General features: G+C 36.9%; 1 protein-coding gene across 1 annotated transcript; it reads right to left on the bottom strand.

The window, feature by feature from the left end:
• Positions 1-98: 98 nt before the first annotated feature.
• On the bottom strand, positions 99-20,764 carry LOC101746703 (meiosis regulator and mRNA stability factor 1). Its single transcript, XM_012690123.4, has 18 exons — positions 20,362-20,764; positions 20,020-20,177; positions 18,359-18,502; positions 17,270-17,430; positions 16,880-16,997; positions 16,352-16,545; positions 13,755-13,917; positions 12,529-12,673; positions 11,578-11,774; positions 8,882-9,641; positions 8,465-8,600; positions 6,540-6,645; positions 5,576-5,890; positions 5,079-5,384; positions 4,345-4,759; positions 3,962-4,122; positions 2,921-3,020; positions 99-2,818 (listed from the first exon to the last, which is right to left on the bottom strand). The coding sequence occupies exons 1-18, from the start codon at positions 20,510-20,512 to the stop codon at positions 2,781-2,783; spliced, it is 3,768 nt and encodes a 1,255-aa protein (XP_012545577.2). The 5' UTR covers positions 20,513-20,764; the 3' UTR covers positions 99-2,780.
• Positions 20,765-22,036: the final 1,272 nt, after the last annotated feature.

The following is a 22,036-nucleotide window of genomic DNA, read 5'->3' as shown; positions in this document are numbered from 1 at the left end:
TCCAACAGGTTCTTGAAGGTATTTGCAATGTATGAATTACAAGTGCACAAAATTTCTTAACCTCCAATATTAATGGTATAAAAAAATAACACAAGCAATCTATAAAAATAATATTTATTTTTCCAACACTACATTCATATTCCATGCAATACTGACAAGAAATGATCTACCTTCATACATCCAATGATTCACTAGTTGGAACGACAACAAAAATTAAATGATCACAGAATTACGAAGATGCAGACGTAAAACTATAATCTTCGTACATCTCTTACAAGTGTGTGCCTAATACTACCTTAAGCTTAGACATTAAAAAGAAACGTTGGTCACATAGAAGACGACACGCTAAAAATTACTTGTAATATTAGCTTACAGTCTCAAAGAAATCAACTTATAATTTCAGGGATTTTTTTTTTAAGAATATCGCTATTCTAACTTTCATTTTATGCAATTTTATTGGTCAGAAAAATAAAACTAAACAAAAAAAAAACTTAAAAATAGCAACAGTATAATATAATTATTTACTGGCAATATTTCATTCACAATATATTAATTAAAAATGCGAACTGGCAGTTACTTACAAATTAGGGTAGGATTCCACACAGATCATACATATAATGAAAACAGGACATTTTTAACGAGATCAAAACCTTACTAAGACAACATCAAATCCTATTTTTTTTAAATGTTTTTTTTTATTATTAACTACTGATCTCGATGAAAGCGTAAAGTTTTCAAAAAATAAACATTATTCAAAGGGCTAGCTCAAACAAATGCATCTTCAAATAACTATTTAGAATTAGTAATTTTGTTCCACATTAATATCACAACTAAATCGTAGAGAAGACTTTCTTGCTAAAATAAAGCGTTATATAAGAGCTACACATACGTCTACGACTCCTTTTTTATTTAATGAAATTCAATTTAGCTCATTCCTATAAGAGTAACACTCGATGACATCAATTGGTACACATGTATCACAGTATTAATTTGCTTACAGTACACCGCCCATCACAGCGCATTTTACATAGTTAAATCTATCAGAACACAGTATATTGCTAGTGGTCAGTCTTTTTTAACATATTTTCAGACTGACCAACTCAGGTTTCTTAAGTAAAAACATTTGTACCGTAATATAATAATAAAAATATTTTTTATATTGAAAATCTAAGTATGGCTATACTATTATGTACAAGATATAATTTTCTCGAATAAATTATATAATATCTTTCTTTAACATTACAATAAAATTGTATTTTTTTAAATTTTTAAATTGAAGTTTTTAAATTTAATGTTGTTTTAATACATTTTATTAATACATCAAGATTACATTTATATGTAGATTCAATCTCGTAAACACATATTTTTGGTCATCTTTACAAGAACTTATAAAAAATTTAGAATATCGTTTTCGATTTGTTATTTTCTGCTTTGTAATAATGTCTTAATCATACATATATTTTATTATCCTTTGGCAAAATTCAAAATGCATATTGTAATCATACATCCCATTCGCTGTGTGCTATTAATGTGGAACTTTATACTTATCAAATTACATTTCATTATTTACACTAACGTAAAAACATTGCACTTTGGATTTTAATTCTGACAAGTGGGCTCACACCCACGACAATATGTTAAAATCATTTAAATTGACATTTAACTCGTACGTTAAGATATATACACGTACTTCTTACATCAAGACTCCGCGTTCATCAAATTAAAATGTTTCCAACATCTTAGTAAAATCATGTAAACTTGTTATAAAAATTATCAATTCGAGTGAAATTTACATGAGCCGATAAATCATTCATTACATTAATAACCACATATAATTTTAAATCGAAAACAAGTAAAGCCAAACCGTACGTACACCAATAGAGAATCGAGATCACGTATCCGATAGATAAAACATCAAATACAAAATCAACAATATTGTATGATTATTGTACTTAAAATTAGCATTCGAAAAATGTTACAAGCACTTCCTTAATAATATGCTTTCATATAAACTTATTCCCTATGCCTAATACAATTTTGAGCCTCAAATTGTAAATGATATGTGCGCCTTAACATATTTCGTTTGAAGAATATTATTATATTTATTTGTACTTGCAATACAAATTATTTAATTATACATATCAATATCGGTAAATAAACAATAGAAACAAAACCTTTCTTGATTATAACATTGTAGGCATATTTCAGTCCTTCGTTGCTTGTTTAAACCTATAATTTATGTATAATAAATAGCATATAAAAATGTCAAAAGGTAAAATCTAAATATTGATTACATTTCATTCAATTATCACATGAAATGCAATCAATATCAAGTAACAAGAATGACTAAGACTTAAAATAATTATATTGGAAAATAAATAAAAAATATATCATGAGTGGTCAATAAATAAAAAAAGTTTATAATAAAAACAAGTATTCAAACAGTCCAATATTGATCTATTGATAGTTTGTGATATCTTATAGATTTATTCATATAATATATCAACGTTTGAACATTGTAAATAGAATATGTAATGGATATAACATTTAACGAATGCCTCTATTCTTAATCTAAATAAAACACACAAAAATATACACGATCTAAAACATTATTGTTACATACATCACATTTTATAGGACACTTACTAAGTCTAGTTGTTAAAATTCGTTGCGACCCTGAGTTTCAAAGCTAATTTCCGGTCAACACGGGCACTCGTACGATCGCGTTCATAAAATGTAAAAGGAATGCATTTTAATTCGTGGCACAGGTGGGAATGGACTTATGAAGCGTCGAACTGCGCCGCTAGGCGGGTGCGACCTGATAAATAAAAAAAAATAACCTTTATGTTAATAATACTAATAATTAATAATACTAATAATTTTAATAATACCTGTGCTTTTACAGAAGATGATAACTTACGTTTGTTTTCTTGATTAAGCAGCGCCGATGGCGCCGGCAGTGCGCTAGCCGGCGGAGAGCACCAAATATTTGTTTTGGGAGACTCAAATACCCTGGAACCCTTAGGAATACAAAAACATTTGCATTGCATATTGATACACCAAAAAAGAAAATGTAATTCATACACAGCAGAAGTGAAACATTAGCCTATAGATATAAATAACTATAAGTTTCCCTTTTTACTATAGATTTCTATTCATTGACTTACAATAATAAACACTAAATAATCCACTTATAAAAATTAGGGTACTGGCAACCCTAATTAATACATATCTGTGCAGATACCTGTCATCACGTCATGAAATTATCAAATTCATGTTAATTTCCGGTTATGTTTTAAGTTAACATTAATTTCACAATTTTTGCTTCGAATACGGTTATCTTAAATCCAGTATTAAAAGTGATCCACATAATATACGTAGGTCCTTTGAGATTTCAAATGATAAATTATCATTTGTACTATATTATCATTATTATATCTACAGTTATCTCATCAATAACCAATTGTCAAACTATCGAAAGGAAATCTGTTTTAATATCGAAACGTGCCCGACTGAGACGTGAACGGGAGAATCGAGGATCTATAGAGAGACAGACAAAGGGGAATTAATCTAATATTAAATCTATCTATCTAATATTAAAAAAAGATAAAGTCATGCCCGCTGAATTTCTTGCCAATTCTTCTTAGGACGGAGGCTAGTTTTTGTGAATTGGCGGTAGTTGCTTTGACGTTCAACAAGTATGTACTTTCATTTATGTTGAATAAATTTTTTTTTATTTGATTTTGATTTGATTTGACTTGCCCTTGTAGACAGACGAGCATACGGCCCACCTGATGGTGAGTGGTTACCGTCGCCCATGGACTTCAGCAATGCCAGGGGCAGAGCCAAGCCGCTGCCTACCGCTTAATACTCTCCATAAGCCTCGTTTGAATAAGGACATGTCATAGCGCTCGGGAAACACCGTGGAGGATTTGATTTTGTTAAAGAAGTCAGTAGTTACTTTTTGTCCTGGTGGCGTGTCGTGCACGGAGTAGTCCTCCTGCACGCGCGGCGCGTCCCGGCAGCGCGCCACCGCCACGCCCGCGCTCAGCGACCACCGCCCGCCGCCCTCCGTGAAGATCTCCATGTACTGACGCATGAAGTCCACGACGCCTTCGAGCCCTGCACCGACATTGTGAGCACGGTTATTTATCTAACTGTCGGAGACGGACATTAGTTTGTTAGCTAAACGAAACGCAGCACGATTCCCGGGAGATGGCAGCACGATTGCGGTATCGTCGGAACTATAGATATATCAACTACCATATAAAATATAACATTTGTGAATTTTTTTTATCACGTAGCAAAATCGCAACTGTTTATCTCCAAAACAAAATGACTAACCAGTATCAGCAGCCGGAAACACGGGTTCATATTTTCGCGTGTAGTCGACCAGGATGTCGAGCGGAGCGAGGGGCTGACCGCGGTCCGCGATGATCTGAGCGAGCCTCCAGACGACGCGCCACGGAGCCGCCAGCCGCACGCGGCGCTCCCGGCCGGTCTCGTCCACCACCAGCACGCCGGCCAGCGCCAGGCGTCGCAGCTCGAGCTCAGCGCCCAGGCGGCGACACGCGGCCGCGAAGTACTCCTCGGTGGAGGCGCGGGCGATGCTGCGATCGGCGCTGAGGGCCGCGCACGCCAGCAGCGCGCCCGACGCCCAGTGCGGCGCCGCGCCCGGGCCCACCACGGTGCCCGCCTCCACGCACCCGCCCGCCGCGTACACCAAGCCCTCCAGTGTCGACGCCGACAACATGTCCGCCTGGAAACCTCAAGCCGCTACAACGAACGTCCAAAAGGTCTACTTTGTAGGGTAGGTACCACCACCTTGCCTATTTCTGCCGTGAAGCAGCAATGCGTTTCGGTTTGAAGAGTGGGGCAGCTGTTGTAACTATACTGAGACCTTAGAGCTTATATCTCAAGGTGGGTGGCGCATTTACGTTGTAGATGTCTATGGGCTCCATTAACCACTTAATACCAGGTAAGCTGTGAGTTCGTCCACCAATCTAAGCAATAAAAAAAAGAAAAAAAATTATAAATGTCTTCCAAAAATTGTCTTCCTATAAACTGGAGCGGCCTACCTGTGGTGGGGCTCCAAAATGACTGGCGTACGTGGCGGCGAAGGCGGAAAACGAGACGGGTGTGATGGCGCGGAGTCGCTGCGCCACCACCGGCCGCGCCAGCCGCGCCGCCAGCCGCACCGTCCTCTCGCCGGCGGGCTCGGCGTGCACGCACAGCGACTCCGGCACCAGCTCCAGCAGCTCGGCGAGCTTGACGCACCCGTAGTGGGCCACGCGCAGCTGGCGGCCGAAGTGCGCGTGGTACGCGGGCACCAGGCGCGAGAACTCCATGCGGAGGTTGGGCGTGTAGCATAACAGTTCTACCGCCTGGAACGTCACGTTTTAGTTATTGAGTGATGATACTATACTTGAGACCTTAGAACTTATATCTCAAGGTGGGTGGCGCATTTACGTTGTAGATGTCTATGGGCTCCAGTAACCACTTAATACTAGGTGGGCTGTGAGCTCGTCCACCCATTAAAGCAATAAAAAAAAACTATGGCTTGTACATATTTTACCTGCATAGCAAACTGCACGGTTCTGGCACGTTCTTCAGGAGTGGGAGCCCGCCGCGGCAGGGCCACCGACCCGTCCAGCGCCGTGGTGACAGCGTGGGCGCCCACCCGACACATCAGTTCCGCCAGCGTACACACCCCGTAGTCAGCCGGCGCGAAGGCCCGTCCGAACGCGGTGTGGAACAGTCCGGGAATATCTTGAGGCGGAACCGAACGACCGGGGGCAGTTTTCAGAATTTTCACCAAGTCCGACGTCCAGCGACGGCTTTGAGCTGCCGCCGAGAGAGTTATGACGCGCGATGAACCCGAGCCGAGAACCTAATGCGGGATTACGTTCATGAAAAACCAAATAAAAAAAATACATGACGACGCTTGAAAGGCAAACGTGACTAAGCGACAATGCGTGAACTTTACACTAAGACTAATTTAAAGTTGAAATACCTGAAAAAAATTATATTTTAACGAATCTAGCGGTAGGATTGAAATAATTTTAATAGACCTAGAAATATATTTTTTTTGCGCATCGAATATGGTAATTGCCTATCATTTATCTACAAAGCAGTTATTGTCGCTTAGTCGTTTGCCTTTCAAGCGTCGATGTGTGCAATTCACACGTGGTAGAAGTGAAACCTTCAAAAATTAAAATACAACTATCCTAAATGTCTAAGTATATGTAAAATTTTGTCATTAGTGAATAATTGTAAATCATATTTTATAGTATGAGGTAGCGCCCTCTGTGAATTGATATTTTAACTTCACGCATAATCCTAAATTAAAACTCACTACAAGATGTTTCATACACACGTTAGTATTAAAAAATCTCATAGATGGCGCTGTATTAAATAAAACTTTCTATGAACTTATTTTTCGTTTCATCGAGTTTAAAATTACGATTCTAAAGAAGTTTCACTTCAAAAATTCGACAACAGTTAAACATTATAGAATATTTGTGTATGTATATACGTACAACTATAGTATTGCCGAGAGCTGCTAATAAATCCGGCAACTTCGTGAATCCGTAATCGGCGACGCGGCACTGCCTTCCGAAATGATGATGAAAAGCCGGGATCAGTCTGTCATACAAAAATAAACCATATATATGTATTATTGTTATTGTTTGTTTCGTTTTCAGTTAGGTTTTAGTTATTTATATTATTTATTTATTTTTAGTTAGTTTTTTTTATGATACGACGCACAGGTGTATCACCCGGTACCTGTAAGAAATGGGTTTGAGTTGTCGCATAGTGAAAGGCAGAGAAAGAATAGGTCGACCAAAGAAGTCATGGATGGAATGTGTGAGAAAGAAAACGGAGTGTTGAGATGACGACTGATAGAGGAGAATGGAAAATAATAATTCACTGTGTCGACCCCAACTAGTGGCTTAAGGTATAAGTACAAAGTAGAACGACGGTTAGCTGGTAGATAACTCAATTGTTAGTTAAGCTTGCCATTTTATAACTTTTCGCAATTATTGTATTGTATTAATTGTGTGTACAATAAAGAAAAAGAAAGAATAAAGAACGAGGTTTGTCTTCAATTATAGAAACCGATTATATCAAAAGGATCTGCCAATTAATTGAATGCATAAGACAATAAAATATATTTTTAACAGCTGAAGTACACAATTAAGTCACTGTACACTGGCGATGAATTCGCTATATTGAAATAAAATTTGTAGAAAACTGGAAGACATCTCGTATTAGTCGTCAAACGAGGTAATCTCACAGTTGCATCGTCATAGAGAGGTAAAATATACACTAATTACGAACGAATTAATAAAAAAAAACCAACATCAGTGCAAGGAACACCCGAGTCTTAATTTTTTTCCCTAGCTACTGTTATTCATTTCAAGGGATTATACTAGGTTCACCGAAGGCAAGGTTACGGGGCTGAAATTGGGTGAATCTTAATATTTTTCAATGTTCATTCCATTCTCGAAGCTGAAACGGCAATGAAATATTTTCAATTCATTTAACATGAAAACGGCAATGAAATATTTTCAATTCATTTAACATTCTCAAAATTAACAGTCTGCAAGAATTCTACTATCAGTATCACGCAAGCCGCCATTATTGACAATAATTAACATGATTTATAGTTAAGTTTATTGTATGTCATTATTTATTTGTTATTAGTAACATGAAACTGTTATTCTATCATATTTCATATATATTAGACACTGTTTTGATATGAAAACATTCAGAACATGTTTAATTTATTGTTTAAAAACACAAATTACTGTCATAATACACATTTAAATATTAATATACATAAATATTAATAATAAATTATGTTATAATTAACAATAATAATTTGCATAAGTATTGTAATTGTTTATACAAATCATGTTGTTGGCACCATCTATTATCAGACTGCATTATCATATTTGTTTATATTACTTAAAAAGTTATTTATGTAACACAAATTCACTAATATATTTATTGTAAATATTACGCTACATTTCATCAATTGTTCACAGTAATTGTGCATTTGTTTGTATAAAAGAAGTTGTAATTCCTATAACCATCACAGAATGGCCTAATTTCGTAAAAATTAAAACAGTGCTTTTTTAGTAATCATGCAATGCTTTATATTGTAAATTCGTTGTAATAGATCATACGTGTGAAAAACCCTGGCGTATCAGTCAGGAAATGTCACTTAAACCAAATAAATAGGCCTTTCACCCCTCGATTTGAATCGATGTTGGAATGTCATTGAGTTCGAACAAACATCAGCTGGGTAGAAGCTGTTACTTATCTAGAGGAGAAACATCAACGGCCACCGGTACCAGCCGTTTTTATTATCAGTTGTATTTCGGAACACCCTGTATCATATTATATACTTCTGTATCACCCTGTATCATATATCATATATATACGCTTTGTTACTTACTTGCTGAACGGGATGGAGCAGCGCGGAGCGTTGCGCAGTAAATCCACGAGTTCACGCTCGAACAACGCCAGCATCGGCTCCAGCGCCGGCGCTGTCCGCGGTCGATCTCGATCACCACTTGAACGGGAACTTTCGCCTGCGAAATCATCACATATTTGTAATTCAATACTTATGCTTCGGTAGTTATAATGAATGAAAATTCTTTATTGTACAAAGGCGAACTTAACGCCATGCAGGCATTCTTTTCCAATTAATCCTCGTTAACGAAGTGAAACATTCAAGAAATGAGTAGCTGTGATGAAGTAGAAGTAGCTAATATAATGTATAATACTTCAATTATAAATTCAGAGAATTCGAATTATTACTCAATTTACGCAAGAACAATGAAAACATTGAACGGTACAACCGTTTACTCACTGCGATTTGTATTTTCTGGGGGAGTTTCGACGGTCGTGGTCCGCCAAGTGAGGTGACGCGACGGTATATCTTTGACTTCAAACATTGGGGCGCTGCGCAGCAACAACTCCAGAGCTACACCCCTGCGCGGGTCACACAGCAACGCTGGAAATGTAGCCTCATAACATTCGACGAAACTCAACAATGGCAAAATTCCACCGTGATTCTCCAATAACGTTTGAACGTTTTTTGCCAACGCCGATATCTCCACGTAAACTGGCTGCAATATGCGACTTCCGTCCTCTTGTCCCGTACTCATGGACGCGTGGATGTGACATTTCCAGGGAGCCTCCTCCATTTCGGCGCTGGTGACCGGCGTCAAATCGACCAACTGAACCATTCTGCCGAAGCCTTCGTGGATGACGACCGTGTCCTTGACTTTTGCGATATCGGATGTGGTCAGGGCGCAGCAGTGACGGCTGGCGTACGCGTCACGGAGGCGGAGGAGCGGCAACGCGTGGTTCTTTTGGTCGAGGAGGATGGCCCGGAGACGAGCGCGCAGAACGTCTAGGTTGGGCGCGGGGGAGGGCCTGCCCAGGGACAGCTCGAGCCGGCGCCCGGTCCACTGGTTGTCGAGGCGGCGCTTGTGCACGCGCGCGATCGCGAGCCGCGCGTCCCACTCCGAGCGCAGCACGACCGTCGCCAGCGGACCCTCCCCGCCCGACCACACCGACACGCGGACCACCGGCACGTACTGCTTCAGCAGCTGTGTTAACATTTCCTGTTGCGAAAAAGATTACTGGTTAACTTTGACTGGTGGTAGGACCTCTTCTGAGTGCGCACGGGTAGGTACCACCACCTTGCCTATTTCTGCCGTGAAGCAGTAATGCGTTTCGGTTTGAAGGGTGGGGCAGCCGTTGTAACTATACTGAGACCTTAGAACTTATCTCAAGGTGGGTGGCACATTTACGTTGTAGATGTCTATGGGTTCCAGTGACCACTTAATACCAGAATTTTTTACAGAATCAATGTGCATGTGGAGACCGATTTACGCAAAGAGTTTCCAGAATGCAAGCAGGCGAGAACATCGCATTAGTACACTTTGAAATGTTCACCCTGTGATAAAACGGCGTAACAGCCCTACGTTTCTTAAATTAGAAAGCGTCGGTGGCCTTTTCAATAATGTCTTATATTTGAAAAATTATCATCATGTAACTCAGCTTTAAGAAGTTTAGTTTATCTTGTAGCCCGAGATTGTCAGCGAATTTAAATAGCCTGCGTTTAAAATAAAAATCAAGAGACGGATTCTCGAAAGAGCATCTGGGCGAGTGCAAAAAAAAAACTAGAAAGTGTATAATTTATTTCGGGTATTTACTAACCGGGGAATGCAGATTGGCATGCGGTACGAGCTGCAGTTCGCAAAAGAATAAACAAAATGCATTATTTAAAACGATAGTAAATTTGCTAGAGCATTTATTCATGTTTTCGTTATTTTTAAATATTTATCTGAGAATTTTACGTCAGCGAGCATAATATAACTATGCATAACTAAAAAAAATATATACTTTAACGATTTGATTTACCGTCATATTTTTAAACCAAAATGTTCATATTACATACAACCTGTCCTGAAGAAGCTTCATTGAAGAAAGGCGAAATAAACTACATAGCTTTACTGTACATGCAATAGTTTTATGTATTTCTCAGCAAACGCAAGCATCAAACTAAGTACATGACAGCTAACACACATTATTCTGCATATGGTCTCCTTTTCATTAATTTTAAATGGGTAAAATGAGTATCATAACTATATACGTTTATAAACTTTGGGAATTTTTGCCCAAAAACAATAACATTGAAATGGTACAACATACAAATTTCAATTTTTGTTTTTAAGGATCGAACACATTATCTTAGTGGTAATTGTGACAAAAGTACCATGTTTGATAATTGCTAATTGCTCTACTATTTCATTTCAGTCTAATATTATTAATATTATATTCAGACCATAAATTCAAAATTCGACCAATTGATTTAAAATCATATTTTTGACATGAACGAAGACTTTGGCGGGAACGCGAGGAGTAAAGTTGCGTGATTTGTTTTATTTTATCTATTTAGTGTTTCTTCAGGTTTCAATGTGTAATAGGTAACGGTAGTTTATGAAGTATTTAGAATCTTTAAAAGTGCACAATTATAGGAAAATGAAACAAAGCCGCTGGACGTAACTTCTCGGGATCCTCCAAAAAGTCCACTGAAAAAGTCTCAATAAATGACCACCATTTTACTGAGATTATATTTCATCACATATCATCTCATTTGTAAACTTAATTCGTTTTTATTGATTTATGTTATGTCGCGATTAGTTTCCTTCGTTTTTTATTATTCATAAACTGTAAATAATTAAAACGACGAATTATAAAAATAGTATTACTCGACACTGGGTAATGCACAAACCGTGCCGGAGCCAAAAAATAAAGAGGAAGAAGATATGGACGAAATCATGTCGTTTCATATTTAATAATCGTAACTATACTTAAGACCTTAGAACTTATATCTCAAGGTGGGTGGCGCATTTACGTTGTAGATGTCTATGGGCTCCAGTACCCACTTAACATCAGGTGGGCTGTGAGCTCGTCCACCCATCTATGCAATAAAAAAAAATCAATTAAATCGTGAAAAGTGTTGCCAAAATTATACTATTTTTTTGTACTGACTTGTAAAATGGTCGGCTCGTATGGCGGCAAGTTAGTGACGGTGAGTTCAGTGAGCTCCAGTTCTCCTTCGCTGTGCTCGCTGAAGCTGGCGGACGAGTTCCAGGGCGAGACAGCCCGGCTTTGACTGTGGTCCCGGTTACGGCTGTCGTCACCGCTGTTACTCGACGAACAACCCGATCGGTCTAGATTAACAGAGCCTATCGGGAAAAAAAAAAATACTGTAGGCGCGCGAGTTCATGTCCATCCTGAGGAATGCGGTAGTGCTGTGACCGTCGTGGCCCAAAGGATAAGACGTCCGGAACACGAATGCACCGGTGTTCGAACCCCAGGCGGGTACCAATTTTTCTAATGAAATACGTACTCAACAAATGTTCACGATTGACTTCCACGGTGAAGGAATAACATCGTGTAATAAAAATCAAACCCGCAAAATTAAAAATTTAAATAAAATTTGCGTAATTACTGGTGGTAGGACCTCATGTGAGTCCGCACGGTTAGGTACCACCGCCCTACCTATTTCTGCCGTGAAGCAAGTAATACGTTTCGCTTTGAAAGATGGGGCAGACGTTGTAGATGTCTATGGAATCTGGTATCCTCCATCTATCTTTATACTGAGTTACTGAAGTGTATTCTAACTATGTTGTACCTAAATCTTATCTTATATACAATATACGTTAAGTAAACGACAAAACAATATTCATTCTGACTGCGTTACCTATCCTTTGGGTCAGTGCCTAGACAATTTAGTGACTTGAAGCAGCTTTTTTTTTAAATTTATTGTTTAGGTGGGTGGACGAGCTCACAGCCCACCTGGTATTAAGTGGTTACTGAAGGCCATAGCCATGCACATCTCATAAGAGGTCCTACCACCAGTAAAGCTTAAGTACTACCGCTCCTACAAGTCAACAATCTGATTTAGAGCGCAATAAGGCCGGGTGGGAATATACTGACCATGGGTGCCCCTTATTTTGCGCGGCTTGGGCGCTGGAGGCGGGCAGAACTCGAGCGGGGGCGGCGTGGGAGTCGGCAACTGCTCTAAGGCCAGCGCCCACTCGCGGGCCACACACGTGCTCGCCTCCTGAGCAGACACGCTCACCTGGGCCGACAAACTCAACAAGTGACACAACATAAATATTTGGCTCAGCCACAACAAACGGCTATCGATAATTTTTTATCATAAAGCGGGGTATCCACTGGAGGCAAGCTCGGGTCGAGCAGCCTCGACTAGAAGCAAACAGCCTGAACTAAGACTAAGAACAATTTAAAAAAAGAGGAATATGTTGCAATAGAACTCGACGTTGATGTGAGCACTCATATAATTTTATCAGTCTAATAGCAGTTTCGTTGTCCTCCGATCACCGGTGTCCTACATGGCTCACTGAAATAATTATGTCGATTTCTCTCTTCGATCTCCTTACTAAGGCGCCGGAATATCTAGTAGACTCTGTGAAAGACAAATCCGAAGATAATGAAGCATGACTAAAAGTTTAAAACATACTTTGATAACAAACAAAAGAAGGCAGTTTTTTTTATTGCCCTTGTAGGCAGACGAGTATACGGCCCATCTAATGATTAGTGGTTACCGTCGCCCATGGACTTCAGCAATGCCTGGAGCAGAGCCAAGCCGCTGCCTACCGTAAAGTTAGACAATCCAGGCGCGTTTAGTAACAGAAATCGACATAATTACTTCAGTGCGCCGCGTAGGGCACCGGTGGCCTACACGGCAGTCGAACGTGTTAATAAAAACGTAGCCAATGTTTTCTTATGACTATTGGAGCAAGAATTTATTTATTCCCATCGAACACCATTAAATCGTAAATAAAAATATTTCACTTCATTAAATATGCAATTTCGAAAAGGGCACATGCCGCATATTTTGTTAAATAGGTTTTTTCATATACTAGTAGTTTTGAGGCCTACCTACACTCATTTTATAATAATTCCAGTAATTTTCAATTGCTAATTAACACTAAAATATATCTCAAAAGTTAATATGTATTTTAAATTTTACAGTGCTTTAGAAATTAATCAGTTTTTTTCATTTCCTGAACATTTTACATTTTCAGAGATTTGCCCTTTTCGAAATTACACATTCAATTATAAAAGCTCATTCTAATAGCATTGCTAAAACTGGGAAATTATTTGTAAACAGTATCTCGTTGTTCATGTTGGGTTACCTGGTGGGCCGGTGGTACAAACGCAGCCCGTGGCATGGGAAGAGCAGCGGGCGCGGTACTGTAACCTTCATCACTGGAATACGTCGGCTGTATCGTGGTACGTGCATAGCGTGTGCTTATTTTCCGACCGAAAACATCCTCACCGTCCATACGCTTCAAGGCTCTGCAGATAGCAATACACAAATTTCTACATTTACATTTTTAACAAAAATGTAGTTTCATATCGAATACTTTCAAAACACTTGCGTATTTATAATTAAAAACAATAGAACAAATCGATATCTTGGTCTTTAGTGAAATTGATTCAATATTATCATCCGAAGGTAGACAACAAAAGTCAGCTGTTGTTGATTAAGATAATCGCATTAAATTAATTTTACTTTTCATTTCATTCGAGAAACATCCACGCAATTTCCGAAGGCAAACCGTAAAACTAACGAATTGAAACGCGATCGGCACCCATGAAATTAATTGTAGCCAAAAAAAACAAAAAAAAACATCAGAGGCCATGACTAACGGAGATTATCGCATTAAATCATTGAACAAGCAACGTACAAAAAAAAAGATTTCGATAAGAACGACCAATCACTAAAACTGTTCAATTATAAACTTTTCCAAGTGATCAAAAGTATAATTTAAATTAAATATTCAGTAGCAAAATTTAACGATACCGCCATTGAGACTAACAAAATTAATGAACAATTTACCCTAAGGTAAAAAGACCTAGGTATTTTTTTGTTCTTATACTAATTACATTTTATCTATAAGTACGTTTGGAATACAGATCTCGAAGCCTCTAATAATTACATTGGGTACTTCACTAGAAATCAAATTTAGCCAATGACTTGTACTGTGACTTACCCGGATAATAGCATGTTACATTCGTTTAGCAAAACATTAATTTAATGAAGATTCCACAATAATCCGGATGAGAACCGTTTTACTCTGTAACGTAACCTAAAAAACGCGTGCCACTTTTCTCGATTATGACGTGGGATGTAATGAACGTTTGACCGCGCATAACTGCCGCTCAGCTGATTTGTGATATGTACAAAACGAGGGTAGACTCATTTAAATTCAAATGTGAAGTCCAATTTCAATGAATCAGCTGTGTAGTCTACGCCAAGAGCTAACAATGCAATCGTTTTCATTGTCATCTCGATTATATTTATTAAATATGTTAATTTTTGTATTTTACATAAAACGTTATGGTGTAACGACTGATTTTTGTATAGTTTTATACAGATTTATTTTTTTAATAGTATACTAATTCTATGTTTTCGTATGTCCTTACTTGACCCGAACCCCGAGAGGTACTCGACAGGTGCTCATGTCACCTATTGCAGCCGCTTGCTATGATTAATTTATATTTTTAAGTTTAACTATCAGGGGCGCCGCTATACAGCGCAATTCAGAATTCGATCTCATTTCGACCTTTAAGGAAGCATACACGATATGGTATCTATTATGCTTAATTAACTAATTAATATAAATAAATAAAAATACTAATTAAAACACAAACACAAAACCGTTTTACAAATAATTTCGCTTCGTTTACTTATTTATGGAGGCCGTGAATAATAGTTTTAGGTACTGAATACATAATTGATGGGCCTGCATTTTCATTCAAACATTCAAATTCAGAAAAGTACATAAAATTCAGATTCAGTTCGTTCTCAACAGCGTGTATTGAATAATGTTTACTAAACGTTTAAACGAAGTGATAATAAATTGTAATTAAGTGTCAATTCTGTGCAACGAAGGGCTTTGAACATTAATCTTGGCATTAGAGTTACTAGCTCTTTGAGTTAAGTATAATTATAGATAGAGTTTGCAAAGACTAACATGTATCATAGTATTTTCAGTCTATTTTTCGAAGTTTGAATCGAATAATACAGAAGATACAATTTCAATTATTTTTTAGACAGCGGACTTGTTTTTGTCGTTAAGTGAAATAATAACAAAGCCAGACTGTTAATAAATGTAATTTTTATTTATGTTAAGCTTTAGTTATTATATTGTACATGTGCTTCGACGTGCGAACTAGTCCATAGACACAACCCACCGAGTTTCTCACCGGGTTCTCTCAGTGGGTCGCGATTCCATTCCGGTGGTAGATTCGGCGAAGCACAGCTCTTGCTAGGGCTAGGGTTTTTATTTATTGCTTAGGTAGGTGGACGAACTCACAACCCACCTGGTGTTAAGTGGTTACTGGAGCCCATAGACATTTATAACGTAAATGCGCCACCCACCTTGAGATATAAGTTCTAAGGTCACAGTATAGTTACAACGGCTGCCCCGCCCTTCAAGCCGAAACGCATTACTGCTTCACGGCAGAAATAGGCAGGGTGGTGGTACCTACCCGTGCGGACTCACATGAGGTCCTACCACCAGTAAATCAGGGTTAGCAAGTTCTATCAGGTTGAACCCGTGACTTCACCTACAAGTATACGCGTAGTTGAAATAGCTCCTTAGGCTACCGACGATTAAGTAGGGTAAAATAAGAAGAAATGCAGGCATATGTGGAATAATTGATTGTCCAACTACAAAATTCTAATGACTAATGTATTATTAAACTTCGATTATCGACTTCTCACCTCGAGGCATGGTCCGGTGTTGGGAAACGTAACATTGCCGTGGTCGCCATAACCCGTAGAACTTTTCCTCCACAATTATCGGCCAGCCTTCGCAGTCTTCGGGACACCCTCTCAGGAGTTTGGTCCATCGGAAGATTCGATACATGCATCACACATGTCGGTTCCTCTTCGTCGTCGTTCGAAAAACTTAACATCTGTTTTATAAATATATACAAATTATACATATATACTACTAATATACATCATACTACATTCAATTTAAAAATGGAATAAAAAAATTTATGATATTGGACAATTATCAGTCTTAAAGTCAATAAAAAAATAAAGTTACAAAAACGAAAGAAAAAGCTAACGTATTATTCTACCATAATTTAGAAGTTCACATTATAAATAAAATAAAGGTTTTTAGTAGAAACATTTCTATGACAGATATTTTTTCTTTTTTTTTTCTGTAATATCCTGTGTTTAAAGCCATTTGATATCCTATTCATGATAAGTTCATGATAGATTTAATATGTATTCTTATACCTTTGGATTTCGGGGCAGGTTGACGGTCAGATCATTAAAGCAATAATGTGCAGTTGCACACGTTATTAAAGCCATCGATGTGTTCTGTTTATGCACCAATATTACTTCCATATTTTTCCTGATAAATAAATACTATAATAAATATTAAATACTCAAGAGGTTAACAAGCCAATCAATGCATCTTAAAAGCAAACATTTCAGAATTGAATTATAAAAGTTGAAGTTATATTTATATTAAACTGATTTACTTGATGTACTTGATAGAATGTTCTGGATAGTATTACATTACATTTATGCAGAAAAAGCTTATCGTATGTCTTTCATTTTCAAGGAATAACTTAGCGAACGTAAGCGTTTCGTATTTCTCAAGCGGCGATAACACATAAGTACCTATGTCTAAAATCTGACAAGTCAGCTGCGAAATTGATATCCCCTGAGATCAACAATAGCGACGCCGGAGCGGTGTGTAGTTCTCCGAATCGACGCATACATTGCCTTAGTTTCTCGTCAGCTGCATTCTTCTGAGTACCGCAAACGTGAATCAGGCTTACCTGTTTAAAATTGATTTGTTTTGATATTAATGAATCTTTCACAACATACCATTATTTGTTACCTTAAGGTACTATGTATATATGTATATTGTAATTGGCATATTTTTTAATCAGCTAGCACAATGCTTAATGATTTCATGAATTGAAAGTGATGAATAAATGGTGGATAAATTGAAGGGCTAAACGGGGCTAAAACAAAGCTAAAAAAAAGGGAAGGGACAGGAGGTAATGTTTAGACAAGAATATGGCTAACGATATAAACTAGTTATCACGAAGCTCATGAACATCAAATGGTAACTTCACTAACTTTGAGACATGAGGTCAAGGTTATATTGTATATAGGTTGTCCCACCCTTCTATATGGAATGTGCGGGCCTCCAACAGGCCCACCGCCAGTAAATGCCTATTGGGGAGTGCAGTACACAGATATTATGCATGCTCAAAAAACGTTTTACGACGCCTATGGGAAAAGATAAGGCAGTGACATTCTTAGCAGGCGATATAACAACTTTTTTTCTATAAAAATTTTAAACTTACTTTTTGTACTTATCTAGTATGTTTTTTAACATTATTAAATATAACATGTTCCTTACCATGAATATTGTAAGGATTAAAATTTTTTTACTATGGTTTTTAATCATATTTTTGACATTAAAATAGCATAACTTAACACATAATGATATTTTAAATGATAATTTGGTTTAGTAATTGTTGTTTCCACTAAAACAGTGTAGAGTAACTACAGTTGGAGGTCTCCTAAATGAGTTCAGTAAAATGGCCTCGTGCAGGAAAAGATGGTGAGACAATGTGATATGCATCAAGTCTGCCCCCTCCAACACTATCACGACCACTCTGTCAAGAGTGACATGATTGAGAAGAGGACACTAATAGATTAGACCCAAAGTAATGACTAGAATACTTTACTTACTTGCGCATCGTTTAACTCCTGCAATCTAAATGCAGACTCCTTACGTACATCACATACTACCACAAAATCAGCCTCTCTCCTCCCTGCTAGAAATTTGGCACGGATTGCTGCTACAACATCTATTGCAGAGCACCCACGGGGTACCTATAACAATATTGACAGATATGTCCAATAATATTTATTTGCATTTACTCTAATTAAAAATACAATTAGAAGGTTTCATTTCTGCATGACATTCTCACAATTTATGAATTCATAAAGATTAGAGGCCCCGCAGTAGTCGAAATTCGACTATAAATAATTGGAATTGTAATTTTGTACACTATTATGATTGTATTTTACACTTCTATAATCACAAATTTCTCCAAAACTACACTATAAAAAATATTAACAAAGGCAAACAATATTTAATCTATTCTCAATTTGACAAGACGCCAAGAACAAAAGTTTGACAATAAATAGTATGCATGCATGTGTGCGTCAAATACATGGTATGTAGTGTAAGTTTTTCTTTATTGATTTAACATATCTTTTATGCATCATTTAAAAAAAATATTAGCATTGTGCACTTCTTCTCTATATTCTCTATAAGCGTGGAAAATTTCATACTCCTCTGTCTGCGCAATTTTCGTAAAAAGGGATACAAAGTTTTTGCTTCACGTATTAATATATAGATTTTAGGAAGAGTCAAGGAATTTTAGAGAGCACCCTTATTTAATAATATAGTCTTCTCTCTCTTGCCCCATGTCAATAGGCAGTATTCATAATATATTATTTAACTGTAATAAATTTTGTTTAATGTTTACATTTTAGTACTGCTAAAAATATCTGATATGAAATTTCAATCCACCTTTAGTTTCTTTCATAACAAAGATCAAAGTTTAACTACAGTCAGATTGCAAACAATGTATGCTCAAAGTAAACACAATAAACTGTTGACCTTTAATCAAACCAGTAATATTGATTAAAAAATTAAAATGATAAAACAAAAATAGCTAGCAGCTATTAATCTGATAATTACATTTAATTTTATTACTCAAGTGTTATACATTAAAAACCAAATAAAATTTATATAAACAGAAATAATCAGTAACAATAATTAAAACTTTCTTATTAGATCAAGCAGAATCCATATAAGAGTGGCTTTCCTTTGATAGTATGGTTTGATAAATTCACTATTGAATGAACAACTAAGTTTCATCTTAGATTGCACAGATCACTTGATATGGTCTTTCACAACATACCATTGATGTTACTGGTGGTAGGACCTGGTGAGTCCGCGCGGGTAGGTACCACCGCCCTGCCTATTTCTGCCGTGAAGCAGTAATCCGTTTCGGTTTGAAGGATAGGGCAGCTGTTGTAACTATACTGAGATTTTAGAACTTATATCTCAAGGTGGGTGGCGCATTTACGTTGTAGATGTCTATGGACTCCAGTAACCACTTAACACCAGGTGGGCTGTGAGCTATGTCTATCTATGTCTATCTCGTCGTCGTCGTCGAATCTATGTTTAAATCAAAGTTTGAATATATTATAAGAAGCATAATAAGAAGCATATTCTTAGTATTCATATATATTTTAATTTAACCAGATATATATTGATAAAAATATTTAATATAATCAGATTACTGTAACTATTAACATTGCAATAATTAACTTACTTGACAATTCTCAATATCCCAAAATATTCCAATAGGCACACTAGCTGATCTTTGTTTATGAACCCTGTGGCGTGACCGCACTCTAGCTCTTTCAGCTGTAAAGACTCCATCTTCTCTCGAACAACTATCAAAATCATCTGATGAGTCGTCTTCTATATCTAACAAAAGTTTATAACAAATTAATATTCCAATTTTTTCTAATATTTCATTATATTAATAGCAATTCACAACACTAACATTGTTATCATTTAATGAGCCACGAATATTTTAGTAAGAAACGAGGAATGTAATTGATCAGCAACAAAATTGTGGCATTTTCAATTTTATTATGACACTAATTACCTGTTATCCATAATCGAGGTGGTAATGGTATTTTCATGGAAGGACTAGATATACCTCTGGAAATGCCATGAGCTGAATGGCTTCTCGCTCCTTTAGTGCTACCAGAACCTAGACTTTCAAACTTTCTGCTTAAACTCATTCTGTATAGCATCGATTTACAGTTTTTTTAAGAATACAAAAGTAGTCCAACATATGTTGGAAAACACAAAGAAAAAAAATTAACTTCAAGTTTACGACCACAACTGCAATCATATGCCTTAAATTTAACTTAGCATAAAACTTAACCGATTAAACTACTACAATCTTATTCGATTTGCGTCATAAACTAAAATAATCACATACAAAACGTAAGTTTACTCGACACCACTACGCCATATTTTGCGAGTTTCAGACAAGTTGCCATGCTCCATGTCATGGTACATTTTTAAATTGATATGTTTAGCATTCAGCTACAACAAAATTTATCTCTTTCTTTCCTTGAACGATTATGTCAAATTCAGAATCATTACAATTAAAATTTGAAAAAAATTGTCGGAATACTCGGATTGTATCAAAATTAATAACTAAAAATTGAATAACAAACTATGTTAGTGTAAGTTAATGAAGATGTAAAAATGGCTGGCTTAATGATTTGTGAAGTTCAATGATTTTTAACATTGAGTAACTCATGCTTGCTTTTATTAGGCCTGGGGCCATGCCACCCGTTCTCAAATCCTATAGGCACCAATTTTTCTAATGATACTTATTTAACTCATCGTATCGTATAGGAAACTTAGCACCAGGTGGTCCGTAGGCTCGTTACCCGTATCGGCGATTGTTAATAGTAGTAATCCAATTCATTATTAGATAATTTGACAAAGGGCTATTCCCACTTTTGCGTGAACTAACGGGGCTCAACCTGAGATAATGGCTAACACTGGCCCTAGTAAGGACAGTTCTTCGCTAAATCTACCATTGAATTGGAATCACGACACATTAAGAAAGTCAGAAGAGAAACTCAGTGGGCTGTTCCTGAGGGTTAATTTACTCTTACTTAATGATATTTATTCCTTTTCTACATTTTTATATATTTTTTCCAGTTTTTCAATATGTTTTGGGAACTTGGGAACTTATCAAGCGATTTCATGACGTTTTCCTAGACTTTCACAAACTTAAATCGCTTGTTGACACATTACTACCTCTTTCTAAACCACAGAAGTATACGTTCCAAACAAACAATAGATAAGTAAAGCAAAATAATAGTAAAGCAATACACGACAAGATATTCAGACTCACGCCAAAACTCGAACTACGTAGGCACGATTTATGATTAGTTTCCCAACTGTCAGCCCTTGACCACCTCCTGTGTCAAGTAATTAGTGATCAGGACTATTTTACCGTACAATACTGGACAATTCCTGGTTGGAGTCAATAAATATATTTTTGTGCCACTTATTTTTTATTGCAGTTTCGGTGTGTGTTTTGATAATGTACTAATGGTTATAACTGTATGTTTTTTGTGAAAGTACAAAAGTGTGGGGAAAACCAACAAAGTAACTGAACGTAAATTATCAGCCTCTTCTAAAAAGTGCATTGAAGACTCTTCAATAAAGTCCCATCATTTACTGAAATTTTGTTTCATTTCATCTCATCTCGTCTCGTCTTATCTCGTCTCATCTCATCTCATGTAATTTCA

The sequence above is a fragment of the Bombyx mori genome, chromosome 17 (genome assembly GCF_030269925.1).
Source record: "Bombyx mori chromosome 17, ASM3026992v2".
Classification (NCBI taxonomy): Eukaryota; Metazoa; Arthropoda; class Insecta; order Lepidoptera; family Bombycidae; genus Bombyx; species Bombyx mori.
This window is presented reverse-complemented; position numbering and strand designations above follow the sequence as displayed.

Bases quoted from the DNA above. Each gene is read 5' to 3' on its own strand.
- LOC101746703 (XM_012690123.4), bottom strand. From the start codon at position 20,512: ATGCTATACAGAATGAGTTTAAGCAGAAAGTTTGAAAGTCTAGGTTCT. The intron at 5,891-6,539 runs GTACGTATATAC...ATCCCGCATTAG, and splicing joins CTCTCGGCAATACTATAGTT to GTTCTCGGCTCGGGTTCATC. The intron at 4,760-5,078 runs GTAGGCCGCTCC...TGAGGTTTCCAG, and splicing joins ATTTTGGAGCCCCACCACAG to GCGGACATGTTGTCGGCGTC.